General features: G+C 36.1%; 1 protein-coding gene across 7 annotated transcripts in view; it reads right to left on the reverse strand.

Moving 5' to 3' along the window:
- Window positions 1-1324: 1324 nt before the first annotated feature.
- Window positions 1325-14711, reverse strand: part of SLC16A7 (solute carrier family 16 member 7) — an 83786-nt gene continuing 70399 nt past the window's right edge. For 6 of the 7 annotated variants that reach the window (XM_075059125.1, XM_075059126.1, XM_075059127.1 and 3 more), the window contains exons 3-5: window positions 13862-14005; window positions 11575-12387; window positions 1325-8969 (exon numbers count right to left, since the gene is read on the reverse strand). In XM_075059125.1, coding sequence (XP_074915226.1) covers window positions 8698-8969; window positions 11575-12387; window positions 13862-14005 — 1229 coding nt within the window. In that variant the 3' untranslated portion in view covers window positions 1325-8697. The remainder of the gene's footprint in view (window positions 8970-11574; window positions 12388-13861; window positions 14006-14711) is intronic. The other variant, XR_012654636.1, reaches the window with a different exon arrangement.

Raw genomic sequence — 14711 nt, forward strand, 5'->3', positions numbered from 1 at the left:
ATCAGTAAAGGATCAGTGGAATAAAACCGTGGAAGTGATTACTGCTGAGCTGCAGTGGTAAATGTAACCTATTAACTCAGTTTGGGATAATCACTGGAGCTAAAAAGCCTCATTACTAGAATAAAATACCATTTGTGGGAAAAGAGTAACAGCTGACCTTAGAGACAACATACAGATTGAGGTGTCCATCTATCTTGCCACTGAACTATCAAAATACAAAACCTCAGGAATAGGTATGATTTTTCTGAATTCAGAGGTTATTACTCAGCAATGTATTTTAGTCATACAATCAATTCTGTGAGGCAACATATCTTTAGGCATGCAAGTGATATCAACAATGTCTTTGAACATCATATCTCGTTCATCGTGCCAAAGGGACAGCTTTACCACTATGTATTTTTAACTTTATTTTTATTTTTTGTTTGGTCAATGCCTGAAAATGTATTATTTATGAATATTACAAATACTCAAATATGGAAATATTACAAAAGGGCGAGAATCTAAAGAAAATCTAAACATACTCTGGTAGATGAATCAACACTTCCATATCAAGAAGATTATAGATAACATAGATAACATTCTTTGTTTAAGAGGTATTAGAAATAAAAAAATAGAGACTATTTGCTTTCATAGACAAAGTTATTTCTTTCTTATTTAATAGTTCATCTTTTACACCTTTGTTTCCTAGTAGCTTATTGTGCTTCTGTGTAAAAGGTGTGTAGACAGCATGCCAAGGACGTTAGTATCTCTAATATTAATATTATCTCTAATATCTCCTTAATATGTCTAATTTTAATTATCCAATCACATCCTATAAATAAACACCAATTTAACCAGGGCAAGAAATCATAACCTTAAGTCAACCGGCAAATACATAGGATCTGGGAATGCTTAGAAAGATGAGATGAAATAGTTATCACCATCCACTACTTCAAGCCATATGGATAAATTCCTCTTCTGTATGAAACAACTATTAGTGACAAATGAATGATATAGCATGTACATGGAACATAGAAAAACATCCCAATTAGAGTAATGGGGAAAAATCCTGGGTGTCCAGATGGTATTTGAGTAACATATGAGATTAAATCATAATTAGGGTAGAATTAGGAATTGCAAGGGACTGGTAGCCCATTCTGCTGCTAGTATATCTTTCCTACATAGGAAATCTTCCAGTTCTGTTTCTGTATGCAAGGAGAAGTGATTTTGAGATCTTACCTACATTTGAATAGTGAATCAATTAATATATCTATTAATATTTGCACACTTCAAAAGTGTAAATAGGTTACTATTAAAGAGTCTAAAAAAACCACCATTTACATCCTTTCAGAAACTTTACATGGAAATTTTATTTTCATTTTTCTTTTTTTTTTCAATTGCTTATCATACACATTTCTCATTGTAATTTTCCATAAATATATATGGACAAACTTGACATATTAGACACTAGTACAAGCCTGGAATAGAAGTTAATGAGCAAAATTGCATTTAAATACAATGTAATGCAGTGCATAAGCATTTTACAGGATTAATATACATTATGAACAATGAATTTTGTCAGGCCAAAAAAAGGATTTGGCATCTAGAATGAGAATGTTATCATTCACCCAGATCTCTTTGGAACATAAATAGCACCTCTAGCTAATAAATGATTGTCAAAAAAAAAAAAAAATCTAGCCAATATATTCAAGTAAAAACCGTACAGTATTGCAAAATACAAAAAGGAAAAAAAAAATTGTTAGTCAACAACAATGGCTACTGCATGTTTAATTATTGCATAGCAATACCAAGTTCTGTTGGTAGACTGCAGATATGGTCAACTTTCCAAGTAGGCTATAAAGTGGAAAATGCACCTATGTCACACTTCAGGAAGGGTATTTATACATGTGCTTTATGTACCACTCTGAAAAATCTCTCAATAACTTTAAGGTAGAACTTTTAAAGAGTCAGAGGCAAATGTAGACTTTTCATGGGGTTGCCTACCCAAAATAAAATAACCAAACCTGGAAAAGGTATGAAAAATTGTCAGTGTTTTTAGAGTCTCATGTTCTAGAGAGTTGCCCCTAATAATTTAACAGGAATATTGTTTGCAGGGCCTTGAGTATTCTCATTTTCCATACTTTTTACAAGAATATCATGTCCATCAATACTTCGTATGATCTTGTCATACATACTGCAACAGATGAAAACTCAGCCTGTGTGTTGCAGTCTGTTCAGAGATCATCTAGTTGGTATTTCCCCAGCAAAAACACCCAACCAACCCCCTCAGCAACAACGTAGGTTTTACAGTCTAACAACAAGGAGAATTCTCAGTGATCTTAGGCCACTTTGAACTGAGTCATGGTTGAAATAACAGTGTTATATAATATTGCAGTTTTCTGAATGAATTTCTACTATAAATAAAGCCAGCAGAAACTGAAAAATAATAAAATACACTCTTACAGAAAACCTTTAAATTTTTCTGTCATTTGCTGAAGTCTTTTATTTGCTTACAAATATCTTTCATTTATCAGGCACAGTATGAAACTTACTCTAAAACATTATATATATTTTATATATACATAAATATATATAATATATATAAATTAGAGCTTTTTATATAGGGGAATACATATATACACACATACAGACATATGAATATATATTCCCTTATATATATGTCTATATATACATTCCCAAAAGACATAAACCATTTTCTCTGGAAATAAGAAAAATGAAGAATATAAACTGCTGAAGGAAGGCTTGAAAGGAAATAGATAATTTCCTTTGGGGTTAAACAGATTTGTTCAGATATTTATTTAAATATATCCTCTATATTTTATAATCTACATTCAGAGTTTATGGTGTTTGGTTTTTTTATTTACATAGACTATAAAAATAATACATATTGTGCGTTAATTTAGGGACTGATTCATTAGGAATATTATGCAGGTGTAGCTAAATTTGCCAGTTGCAACAAATCCTGCATTTGCTGTGTTATATCTGATACTCCTGAGATCTGATATGGAGAAAATAAGGCTGAAGTCTCCACTGAAGGCACATCACCTCCAATGTCTGATAAAGCTCTTTGACTCTGATGATAGTTGGGTTTTTTTTTAATGTTGGCTTCGGTAGACTTTGTACTAGGTCCTAGAAGGCAGGAATGGTTTGCAGACTAAAAAGAAGAATATCTTTGAATAAACAATCATCATCTCTGGTTTTGTATAGAGCATATGAAGAACAATCATTATACCTTGTCCCTGATCCAATATCTTGTGACCATCTCCCTCAAATGCCCCGCAAAAGGGAAAGCAAGCTAGAACTCTGTGTTATTTCTAAACCAAAGAAACATTTTTTTCAGGGATGCAAATTGCAAAGTGTTCTGTAATACTTTTTAAAACTGCTTTGATGTATCAACTAAGTAGTGTTTCCATTTAATTCCACTAACTCAGAAATGGAAAAAAACCAACCAACCAACCAACCAAAACAAACAAACAACAACAAAAAAAAAAAAAAAAAAAAAAAAAAAGGAAGGCCAGTATCTCACAGAAAGGGCAGTAGACTTTGGGTATCTAAATGACATGTTGAGTTTTTATACCAGTTCAGTGAAGTCAAAACTACACCAGTATGGGTTAAGTCTTTAGACTTAATAAAGCTATGCCAATTGATACAAAGAATTTGGTCATAAATATGCACTGCCTTAAAAATAGAACTGTAGGTAGCTTCAAATATTTGGGAGACTTTCTAATAGTTTAAAAAGGTTTTATCATTATACTTTTTGTTAACTGTATTCTTCCAGGGTCGTGCAAGTCTCCAAACTTCAATTGAGAGGTAGATGAAGAGAAAAATTTGAACTGCAAAACAACAACATGCAAATTATGTTGAAATTACATAGCAATGCTTATGCAAATTGTGATCAAAAATGTGATAATACATGCAAACACTTTCAATATATATATGCACAAATATCAGAAAAGCACCCTCCCCCAAAAAAAATCCAGAGAGCCTTGTTAAAATTGATATGTCATCTCTGAAAATAATTATTTAAAAATTTCCTTTATATTCCTCTCTGTGAGTAGAAAAATAGTCATCTATAGAGAAACTAACAAAAGTCGCCTTGATTCAATTTTGTTCTAGGCAAAATTGTCGCTATCATTTACAGCATGTTCATCTATAAAACTGGTCACTGGCTTTGTTTAGTGAAATCCTGATGGCTGCCCCAAATCTGGCTGTATGTGGCATCTGTAGCTTATCATCCATCTGAATAATATCTCCCCACTAACACTCACAACCATCCAGACCTGAAAATAGCATGTGAAAAAATGTTGCTTAGGAATTTGAGGAAAGAGAATGACAAGAAAGCATTTAAGAAAAAAGTCACTACATTCCAGGTCCAAATTCTTTGTGGTACATCAAAATGGTTGGGGGTGGGAGTGGGGAACCTTCAAGAGGAATGAGAGTTCTCTGGGAGTAACAATTAGGTACACACTGCCAAATGTTTTCTAAGCATGCTGGATGCTGATTTGCGAGAAGACCATTAAAATTCATGTGAATTTTGAATCATGATGTCAGTGAAACTGCTGCCATTCACTTCAGCAAGAAGTTGAACTCCCTCTCATAAGGACAGCACAATTTAAAAAAAAAAAAAAAAATCTCTTTGAAGATAAAATAAGACTTTCCCTAACTCTGTCAAAACAGTTCACAAATCACACTCCTGAAATAAAAGGATTGTAGTCTGACTACTTATGCTACAGGATTTCATATAAAAAGATGCTTTTGTGAACTTAATGGAAATACAGAACTGGCAACAGTTGCAACCACAGTTCAATAGGGAGAGGTGGGAGGAGTGGAATTTTGATATGTTCTTGAAAAAGTATGATAATTCTCACTGAGAATTATCAGTGAGAAGTCTTTCTCTGGAGTTAGAAAGGACAATACAGAAGAACTCTCCAGCTACTAGAGAGTATGATGTCAAAAACCCCTAAAGAGATAAAAGTATCTGGATGTGTACTCTGAAACTACTTGAAATTTAACCTTGATGTTAAATAGGAAAAATATTATTGATGTTATCCCCTTTCCTACTAATTTAAAAATTTTGGCATTATTTTTCTTCATTGCTCAAATAAAAGCAAGATGGTAATTAGGCTCAGTGATATTGTGGCAGAGAAATGAAAAGGATGAAGTATACATGAGTATAAGTGAGATTAAGACCAATTAAGGATTTCCTTGAGTTGACTGACGGAGACTACAGACTTCATAGTGTGTAACAGATGCATGTGGCATGTCATGAAGTTTGAGAGCACAGTTCTTTATCGTAGGGCTGGGGCATCTCCTAGTCCTGACCGTGCACTGGTCCGGACTGGGGACGAGGTAATTAAAAGAAACCAGGGGAATTTAGAGGGATGGTATATACCCAGGTCTTATCCTGAAAGCAGAAACGAAATGATGAAATGATTTGCAGTATAAATTACAACTCAGTAAGAGTGATATTCAGGGGTTTGAAGGCAAGTTATACTCCTTTTGCTACTTTACTGCTCAGTATAGAGGTGATTCAAGGCAATTTTTTATTATTACTACTTTTAGAAATAAGAGCTACCTATACAAGGCAATTGCCCTTTTAGGACCTGTTATTTGGAAGACACAGTTTTTTAATTCCAGGCAGTTTTTGCATAGATATGGTTCCAATTTTCTTCATTCATCTCTGGATTTTAACTTCTTTAACATTCAGTAATATCAAGAGTATTCTAATGGATTTTATTTTGCTGCTAGGAATAAGAGGAAAGTAATGAAGGAGGTGTAAGGAAATGTTTCACTTGCCTCAGTTCCTACTTTATATTGCTCCAGTTGCCTGCTACATCATTTTACCATCTGGGATTAAAAATTGCACTTTGTGAGTGGTGATAAAGCAGCTCTTTTATTCCCATTATTTTTTCACATAACTGACCAGAGATGAAAAAGTAGTATCTCTGCAGAAGGTTGTGTTTATTCAAATTTTTATTTCTGCTGAGATAGCAACATAATTTTTGTTCCTGGTGGTCAGGTGTGTCTATGGCTCGAGGAACCTTGTTTTTCCCTTGTTTCCTATGCCATGTTGCATCATATTCTCCAATCCTGCATAAAACAGGTAAGTTGCTTTCATTTTACCTGTAAGCCCTTTTTTTATCATCTTTTTCCTGAGTCCTTCATTTACTCAACAGCAACTTTCAGCAGACTTGAGTCAAAAGTTGACACTTGTTGTCTTCTACCTTGTATTCTTAATGACACTGTTTTTTTGCAAAGAGATAATAAAGAACCTAGAATTTTGCCTCAGACATTTTGGTTCAGCCTCTATATTAATGTCTTTTCAAATAACCTCTGCCTTTCTACCACTTGCTGTCAAGAGCCGAGTGATGTTCCTGATGACTACTCTTTAGCTAAAATTTCAGTTCATCTTTTACAATCCAGTGTTTATAACTGATATTAATCACTGTATGAAAGCTTAGTGTCTATGAAATTCCTAATCACTTTCTGGCTCTGGGCACGTAGGGCCTTCACAGATCCTGGAATCACCCCGTACGTTTGTTTAGCCAGAAACAGAGTAATGCTTTTACCTCGTGGGCTGTTGGCAGGGCTATGGTTCGGAAGAAGGAGCGGTGTATTTATTTCTTCTCTGAAGCTGGGGGCTAGGAGAGGAACTTTAATTTTACTGGGACAAAATCACTCTCCTTTACACAGTACACCACTCAAATCTGAGCATTTAACCCGTATTTTCTCCCCAAACTCTGAAATGCACATATTTTGTTGCTGATGTGCCTATAAAATTACAGGACTTGTAGAAGATGTTTGGTTTTCCTGCATATAATTAGGTAAAAAGTAGGTATTCATTTCTGTATCATGCTGTGAGCAGAGCCGTGATGCTTCTCCCCCAAAACAATGCTGAGATAATGAAAAAGTTCAGCATTACTGTGGAACTTCATAGTATATAAGACGATAACCCAGCAAAATAGAAGCAAGTACTTCGAAAATTTTTAGAAGAAGATTGAAAATAATAATATTGAACACTACTCTTAAGAAATGGCTTTCTTAAAACCTGCTAGATTTTGCTTTTTTTTTTTCTCTTTTGTTATTGGTGCTTCAAAGTGTGTTTAGCACAGTTAGCTGTCTGTCCAATATATTTGCAACTTTTTGAGATTTAAAAGAGGGCTAAAATGAATGATATTCTTTTCCTGGAACTGAGGGTATGTGTATCCTGCATAAACAGTGCATAAATGTTTTATGAATCAGACCCTTAATTTTCACAACTTCTGAGGCATTTATATGCAACTCTCCAAAACGAATAGCACCTTTCCTCACCTACAAATAGAACAGAAATATTTTCACTGAATACCTTCAGAAGCTTGCACTTTTACCTTTCAAGTGCAATGCTAAATCATTTCTGTAAAGTAAAATTGTAGATTTATGCTTTCTTTTGCTTAAAGGAAGAGGAACAATAATGTACATTTTGATTTATATGAGTGTCTGTGTGAAATTATAGACACAAGACCAAATATCCTGCAAAAAAATGATACGTCAGTACAAAGGTTCCAGACTGGCACTGTCAATGTGCCTTGCAGCATTTTTGCTTGAACTGGCATTACAAAAAAGAAGTAGCTTTTCACCAAATACTTTGGAAAGGGGGGGTGAGAACTGGTATGATGCTACCTGTCTGCAAAGACCTGAAGTTAGACCCTAAATCTCCTCTCAGCGGACCAACTAATGACTTGCCAATAAACCCAAGCATCTACTTTGAAGTCATTGCCATGAGACTGATTCAGGTCACAAAAGCCAAGGGTGAGTATCTTTTTGACTTCGTAACAGGTTCTGAATCTAGTCCCTTTAGGAAGAAGGCTTCACAGCCCAGATCCTTCAGCCATACAGGATTACCTAATCAAACAAACTATTTGCCACTCTTGTTAGCGATGTAAATCTTGGTTTAAAATCTTCTTATGTACAGGCAGATTTTAGCGTAGTTTGAATTAGTGAGGTCTGAACGTACTTTGTGTTCAAATGTATATGTTGAAGTACAATGTAGTCAGCTATCACAGGAGGAAACAACTTCTGGAATATATTGTAATTCAGCTGTTTATTGTATTTTAGAGATGGTGCCCACCAATTGTTCATCTTCTAGCCTTAACTTTTACATCCATATTATAATTGTTTATACAGACATAATGTATCTTTTTGATCTAGTGGGCATACAAAAGAGAAAATGTTTCAGTGTGCTTCACTCAGGTACTCTGTCTCTTTCGAAACAAATGTTTGAGCTTATATTCTTTTTAATATTAGTGGTAAGTACAGTTTGGGCAGATTATTTCAACAGACTTTAACAATTCTCTAAAGATGAACACAAAGTATCTTCCCAAATAAGACTAGGAGATACTTTTGCATTAGATATACTTTTGACACAAAACTGTTTTTCATTGGAAGGCTTTATAGTCTGGTTTACCTGACTCTTGATTGTCCAGACTCATACTTTGATGGACTCATTTGCATGGAGTCACTACCTCTGTAATCTCAATTTTGTATCACTGAAATAAATAAAAGGTAGATAGTAATTTAACTTAGAGTCTTGCCACGGGGCAAAAATCTGTTCCCATCCAATATTGTGACTGATCATTATTACCACAAAACCTGGACTCTGTCTTGAAGACATATTTCTAATGGAAGTCATAAATGTTGCCTTCTGAGCTATATTGCAGATTAAATATTGGTTTCTCTTTCTGAAGGATCTTCAAGACCTTTATCTACTCTGCTGGCAGCATCTTCATTCTCATTGTTTGTTAATGGTTCCGCTTCCTTTGAGTCAGCGTTCTTCTGTGCTTTCTGCTTCTCATCTTCTAACTTCTTTTCTTTTGCCAAAAGCCTGTAGTTAATGGCATTGCCAATGAACAGCCAGATACTGGCCACAATCACAATCACTCCACAGACAAAATACATGTACTGGTATTCTCTGGTAACATCCACTAACCAGCCTGAAATACAAAGACGAGAAGAGAGAAACTGAATCTTTAGAATAGGATACCCAATACAATCTAGATCTTTCCCTCGGAGAAAGAGCTATATATTGCTTGGTTTTGAAGCTGGAGCAGAAAAGCATTTTCAATGTGTTGTAATTGTCTAACATATATAGACGAGCTCTAACGAAATCTGGATTAGTCAAGGTAGCAGTTGTTATTGGAATCACTGACAATGATAAAATATTGAAGAACAAAGTAAGTAAAGCTTAACGAATAATGACAGACAGTTTTTTAGTTCTTTCATTTTCATTCCTACATAGCCTTATTATTTTATTCACCTCCTAATTTTGTTTCCTATTGTTTTGGAGTGACTGTCTGACACTCACAGAGGCTGCATACAGACAATAGGATGAAGAGGTACGTGCCTTTTTAGGCTGCTGTCACTGTGCATCAACTGCCTGCTTTTCACTTTTACTTTCCTGTGACTGGTGAAAGCGATAGAAAGGCTTGTCCCTTCAGCTCTCATACTTAACTGCTGAGTTTTAAACTATGAAGCCTGCCCCTAAAATTTCATCCACACCTCTGAGATTAATTTGGTCATGACAAGGAAAATAAAATATAACTGTCCTTCCACTTTATGAGCCATTCTTTCTAAATTTTCCCAACTCCCAAATCAACATTCATATGTATCCAAGTATTTAGCTCTGAACTCTGCTACACTGTCATTGAATTTCACAGGATAACCTGCGCGCTTCAATTTAGTATGGATTTAGATGCTTTTACTGGGTTGAAGCCATAATGCCAGCCTATTCAGCTAATACACATTTACAAGCCATTAAATTGTTTTAGTCTTTTCTTTATTTCTCCAGCCTCGTATTAGGAAAAACTCAAATAGCACTGCAAGTGCATAATTCACATATTAGTGTAAACATTACAATTTACTGGTTTTTATCAGTGAGCGGTCTCATAAAACTCATGATTAAAAATGAAATTCCTCATTAACATTACTTCAAAATAATATTTTAAAGGATATAAACTAGTCAAAACTGGAATTCAGCTTTTCCACATGTTCATCCCCTTTGCTGTCTCTATTTGACATGATAAATCAATTATTCATGCTTTTATAGCACAAACACATGCTTTTCAAAACTTCCGCAAAGCAAATATACTGAAAAATAAAGTGTTGCATTTGCTATTGCTCCATAAATATTAGATTTACTATCTTTAGAGTTAATATTAATACTGATTTCAGAACCTAACAGAACAGGCTGGACTCTGGTGGTGCCAGGCTCCCTCCCCCCACTAGATGGCATAGGAAGAGTCTGTGTCAGAAGAATAGATGCTGTTCTGCCATTACCAAATTCAATTTGTATGTTACAAGTTGAGGGAAATATGGAATATCTTGAGGACTTCTAAATATGCACTTGGACAAATATTATTGCAGTGAAGTGAGTGGATTTGGTTTTGCATATTTAAAATTTCACTCGACATTGCTATTTTCATAGAAATGCTGACTAACCCTCAAAATACTTTGATATGTATAAATGCTTTTGGACACATGTAATCTTGCTGCCTTTTGTGGCACTGTCTATGTGGGTATAGCATATGTTCACAAGGCCGGTAATCTCAGTATCTTTATTTTCATACTGTTGGGCTTACACTGCAATAGACACATACACAAGTAACCAATACTTTTCAATAAGATTTGAGCATCTATTTCTTTAGTCTCTTATATAATCAGAAACCTTAAGATTATAAAACTTACTAACAGCATTACTAAGTACTGACTAAAAAGCAAGCAAACAGAAAAACTTTAGACAAGAGTCTTCATCGTTTTGGGTGCTGGAGGCCCAAAAGTTATGAAAATAGTCCAAGCTATACCCCCAGGCTCCCTTTAAGCTCCCATTACACTCAAAAGAGTGAAGCTGGCAACATTGCCATCTTGCAGTCAGTTCACACTCTGAATTGCCTTACATGTATGGGTTGGCTCTAGGAAGAGGCTAAAGGACCGGCTGCGGTGGTGTGAACCCGCGCCAGGGCGCAACGCTCCGCAGCACCGAGCTGGAATTCCACCGTGCGTGCATCCTGCAGAGGCTGCTGAACACGTCCCTGTCCTGTCTGGCACCTCCCTGCCACTTTCTTCTTTCTAGAAATGCCAGTCCTCTCCGTTTAGACAAACTAAAGTTGCTATTTTAATTTTAAGCAAGTGCTCCTCCTGCTGCCACTAGGTTAGAGAAACTATAAGCCGCTCTGTGAGATCTTCACAACAACTGACCGGTGGATTTGACCCATTCAAGAGAGTAAGAACTGTGTTGGCAAAGAGCAAATTGGAGCTGAATACATGTAAATCAAGGTTGCAAAGTTAGCACTATGTGCTATCAGGAAAACACACATTTATCACCTGGATTGATGGGCCAGTAGAGAATGCTCTTAATCTATCTATTGCACAAGCACACCTTTAGGTTCTCGTGTGGATCTGCAGCTGTAAAGCCCAAAGATAACTGATGCTACAGTCACAGCGAAAACATTAAACATTAAGAACAGTGTTTATATTAATTCAATGCTAAATCGCATGATTATGCTGTAATGTCTGAAAAAATGGAATAAAAGAGACTCTTACCTCCTAGAGGAGGGCCTATGAGCACAGGGCAACATTCCACGATGGTGACAAGTCCAACCGCACTGGAAAATCTGGCAGCCCCAACGAGGTCCATCAATGTCTCAAAAAGAACGCTGCTAACCATTCCAAATGCAAACCCAAAAAATACAGCGTATATCACCAAGCCAGTGTAATTTGTTGCCAGAGGGCACAAGATATGACAGACGCCATTGTACAAGACAGCAAAACTAAAAAAGTACTGAATCTTTGGCCGGATAAACTTGGAGTTTGCTACAAGTCCCATTGAAGGCCTAGCAAACATGTCTACAAAAGCTAAGATAGACAGCAAAAAAGCAGCAGAATATTCATCAATTCCCTTGTGCTTGGCATAAGGAGCCAAGAATACTATTGGAGCGAAGAAACCGATAAACATAATGACATTTCCTGACAAATAGATCAGAAACCCTCTGTGTTTGAAGAGGGACAGATCTAGATATTTATTCATAGTTTGCCAAAAAGACTTCTTGTTGTTTTTGTGCAAGGTAGAATCTCCTGTGCCTTTTTCAACATCTTTTTTCACAGGAGGGACTGTTTTCGGTCCAACAGGTCTCATAAGTGACCCAGCCACACAGCAGTTCAAAAGAAGTCCTCCCAGAATGAGAAAGCTTCCTTTCCAGCCAAACGCATTAAAGAGGAATTGATTGAGAGGTGCCAATGTGCTCAGAAACACTGGACTTCCAGCCATGGCCAATCCATTGGCAATGGGACGCTTCTTATAGAAATACTTGCCAATCATGGTCAAGGCAGGCTGTAAGTTGAAAGCTAAACCCAGACCTAAACAACACATAAAAGACAGTATTATTGCAGGTCATGCACTGGAAAACATATCACACCTCTTTCAAGTTATTTCTAAAATGACCGAGATCTAATCCAGTGGTTTCCAACAAAGACAGAAACCAACTAGCATCAGGGAATGAAATACAGCTTCATTGCTGTCTACGTGTGTTAACACAAGACTGTGTTGTGGTGGCATTCTGCCATTTCCCCCCGTAACACTGCAATAAAACCCAAAACTCTTTGTTGTGTTTCAGCAATGATAGAGACAGGGGAATCCACAGAGCAATGACAGTATCAGGGCCTTGACTCACCATTTTTATATTTACTAAGCTATAATGCGATTCTCTCTTGGCTCATTTCACAAAAGTTATTAAATGTCACCTCAGCTACAATGAATGCAGGGTGTATTTAAATGCATAAATCTCCTCATTTCTTATTTCCAGCTCTATTTAAGATCAGACTTGTATACAAAAGTGGAGCTTAAGATGGCTAATTATTTTGGAGCACATTCAGCTCCACTCCCCCAGGTATGGAAGTCACAACTAAAGGTGGAAGTGTTGTAGAGGGCATGCATCAGAGCAGACCACCCACCCTTTCAGTGGGCCCCACGTTTAGGGTGTAAAAAATAAGAGCTTTAAGAAATAATCACTGAACAAAGAAGGACTCCTTTAGTCCCAACATAAAACAAGACGAGCTTGAATGGAGGAACAAGTATTACCCCATTCATTTATTACCTACAAATATTTCATCTCGCCTTCCTTATTCTGAGGAGGTAGTTTAAAAAACACCTCACAACTTTTGATAAGCAGGTTATTTAATTTACTGGCTTTATGATCATTGTTGTTCATTGCCTTAGGCAATATCCCTGCCTTTGATGATATATGAATAATTTTCTTTGGGGATTGACCCTGGGGGATTTTAAACAGAAAGCTATTGAGCTGGGAGTTGTTATACTTTTCTGTGAGAGTATATGTATCTACAAACCTACAGAAAGCTGGTACTAGCTTTCGCATTTTTACTAGAGTTCTGCTAGCCTCTGCCACCCCGTTTGAAGTGCAACATGATTGAAAGCTAAAAGAATGAATATGAAATTCTACACAAATGACTGTAATAAGTGCTGTCACAAGCCAATCAATTTTTATACCATAATTACAGTGCAGTGTGGAACACTACATACATACAGCATTTATCGAATAAAATCATCAGTTGTTCCTGAATTATCCTAAGAAATAATTTAACATCATACCAGCTAATTTAAATGATTAGATAGTTCAGGTAGCTGAAATGAACTGATCTTGCTACCTTCTTGGTTTACGTTTGTACAATGCCTTGCACAGTGGGTTCTTGATCAGTAAGGCTCATTGGTAGAACAGTATTAGAAATAATATAATATAGAATAATATAATATAATATACCATAAAATAATGTAATATAATATAATACAATAATACCTTTTAAACAGGACTCTTACCTCCAACGACACCAATACATAGATAAAGTTCCAGGACGCTATTGCAGAAAGAAGAAGCAATCATTCCAAAAGAACACAGGATACCTCCTGCTATCATCACAGGCCGGCTACCATACTTATTCACCAAAATGCTGCTTATGGGACCTGTTGGTAGAAAGAAAACGCATTAACAGGTAACAGGTAACTCCATCACACATGTCTTTGTATTTAGGATATGTTGGAATGCCTTCCTCTTCCATCCCAGAAATCGTTTAGCTGTTTCTACACCAATTTGTCTTACAAACACACTCTCTGAGTTTGCAGACACATGAGCCTGGATGTGGATATATTGCCTCCACGACAATATAAATATTGATTAGTCATGGAGACGGATAAAAAGATTAAAGACATCAGACAAGCAAGAGGGATTGTTACAGTTCACAAGCAATCAATACTGAGATCAGTCAATGGAAGTTTTGAAAGTGCAAGGACCGAAGAATTTCAAGTATGAGGCAGATATCAAAACTCCACAGAGCAGGAGGAATCTCCAGACAAGCAAACTAATAACTGACCTTAGTACCGTAGCATGTCCTGGACTCCTACTTAAAACTACACATAGACTTAGAAATATTGTCAAATCAGAATGTAAATCGCTGGCCCCTGAGGCTTGTTTTCCCTTACCTCATGCAGAAAGGAGTGTTAATGGGCAGTAAGATGACTATAGGGTGTCTGGGAAAATCTAGATGCGGTTTAGCAAAAAGACCTATAAACTTTGAAAATATTGCTACAGGTCTGTTTTTCAGTTCCAACCGCAATTCAATTTATGGTGTAATTACGTCCATACTAAACAAACAGCTAGTGTGCAATTTAG

The sequence above is a fragment of the Buteo buteo genome, chromosome 28, assembly GCF_964188355.1.
Source record: "Buteo buteo chromosome 28, bButBut1.hap1.1, whole genome shotgun sequence".
Lineage (NCBI taxonomy): Eukaryota > Metazoa > Chordata > Aves > Accipitriformes > Accipitridae > Buteo > Buteo buteo.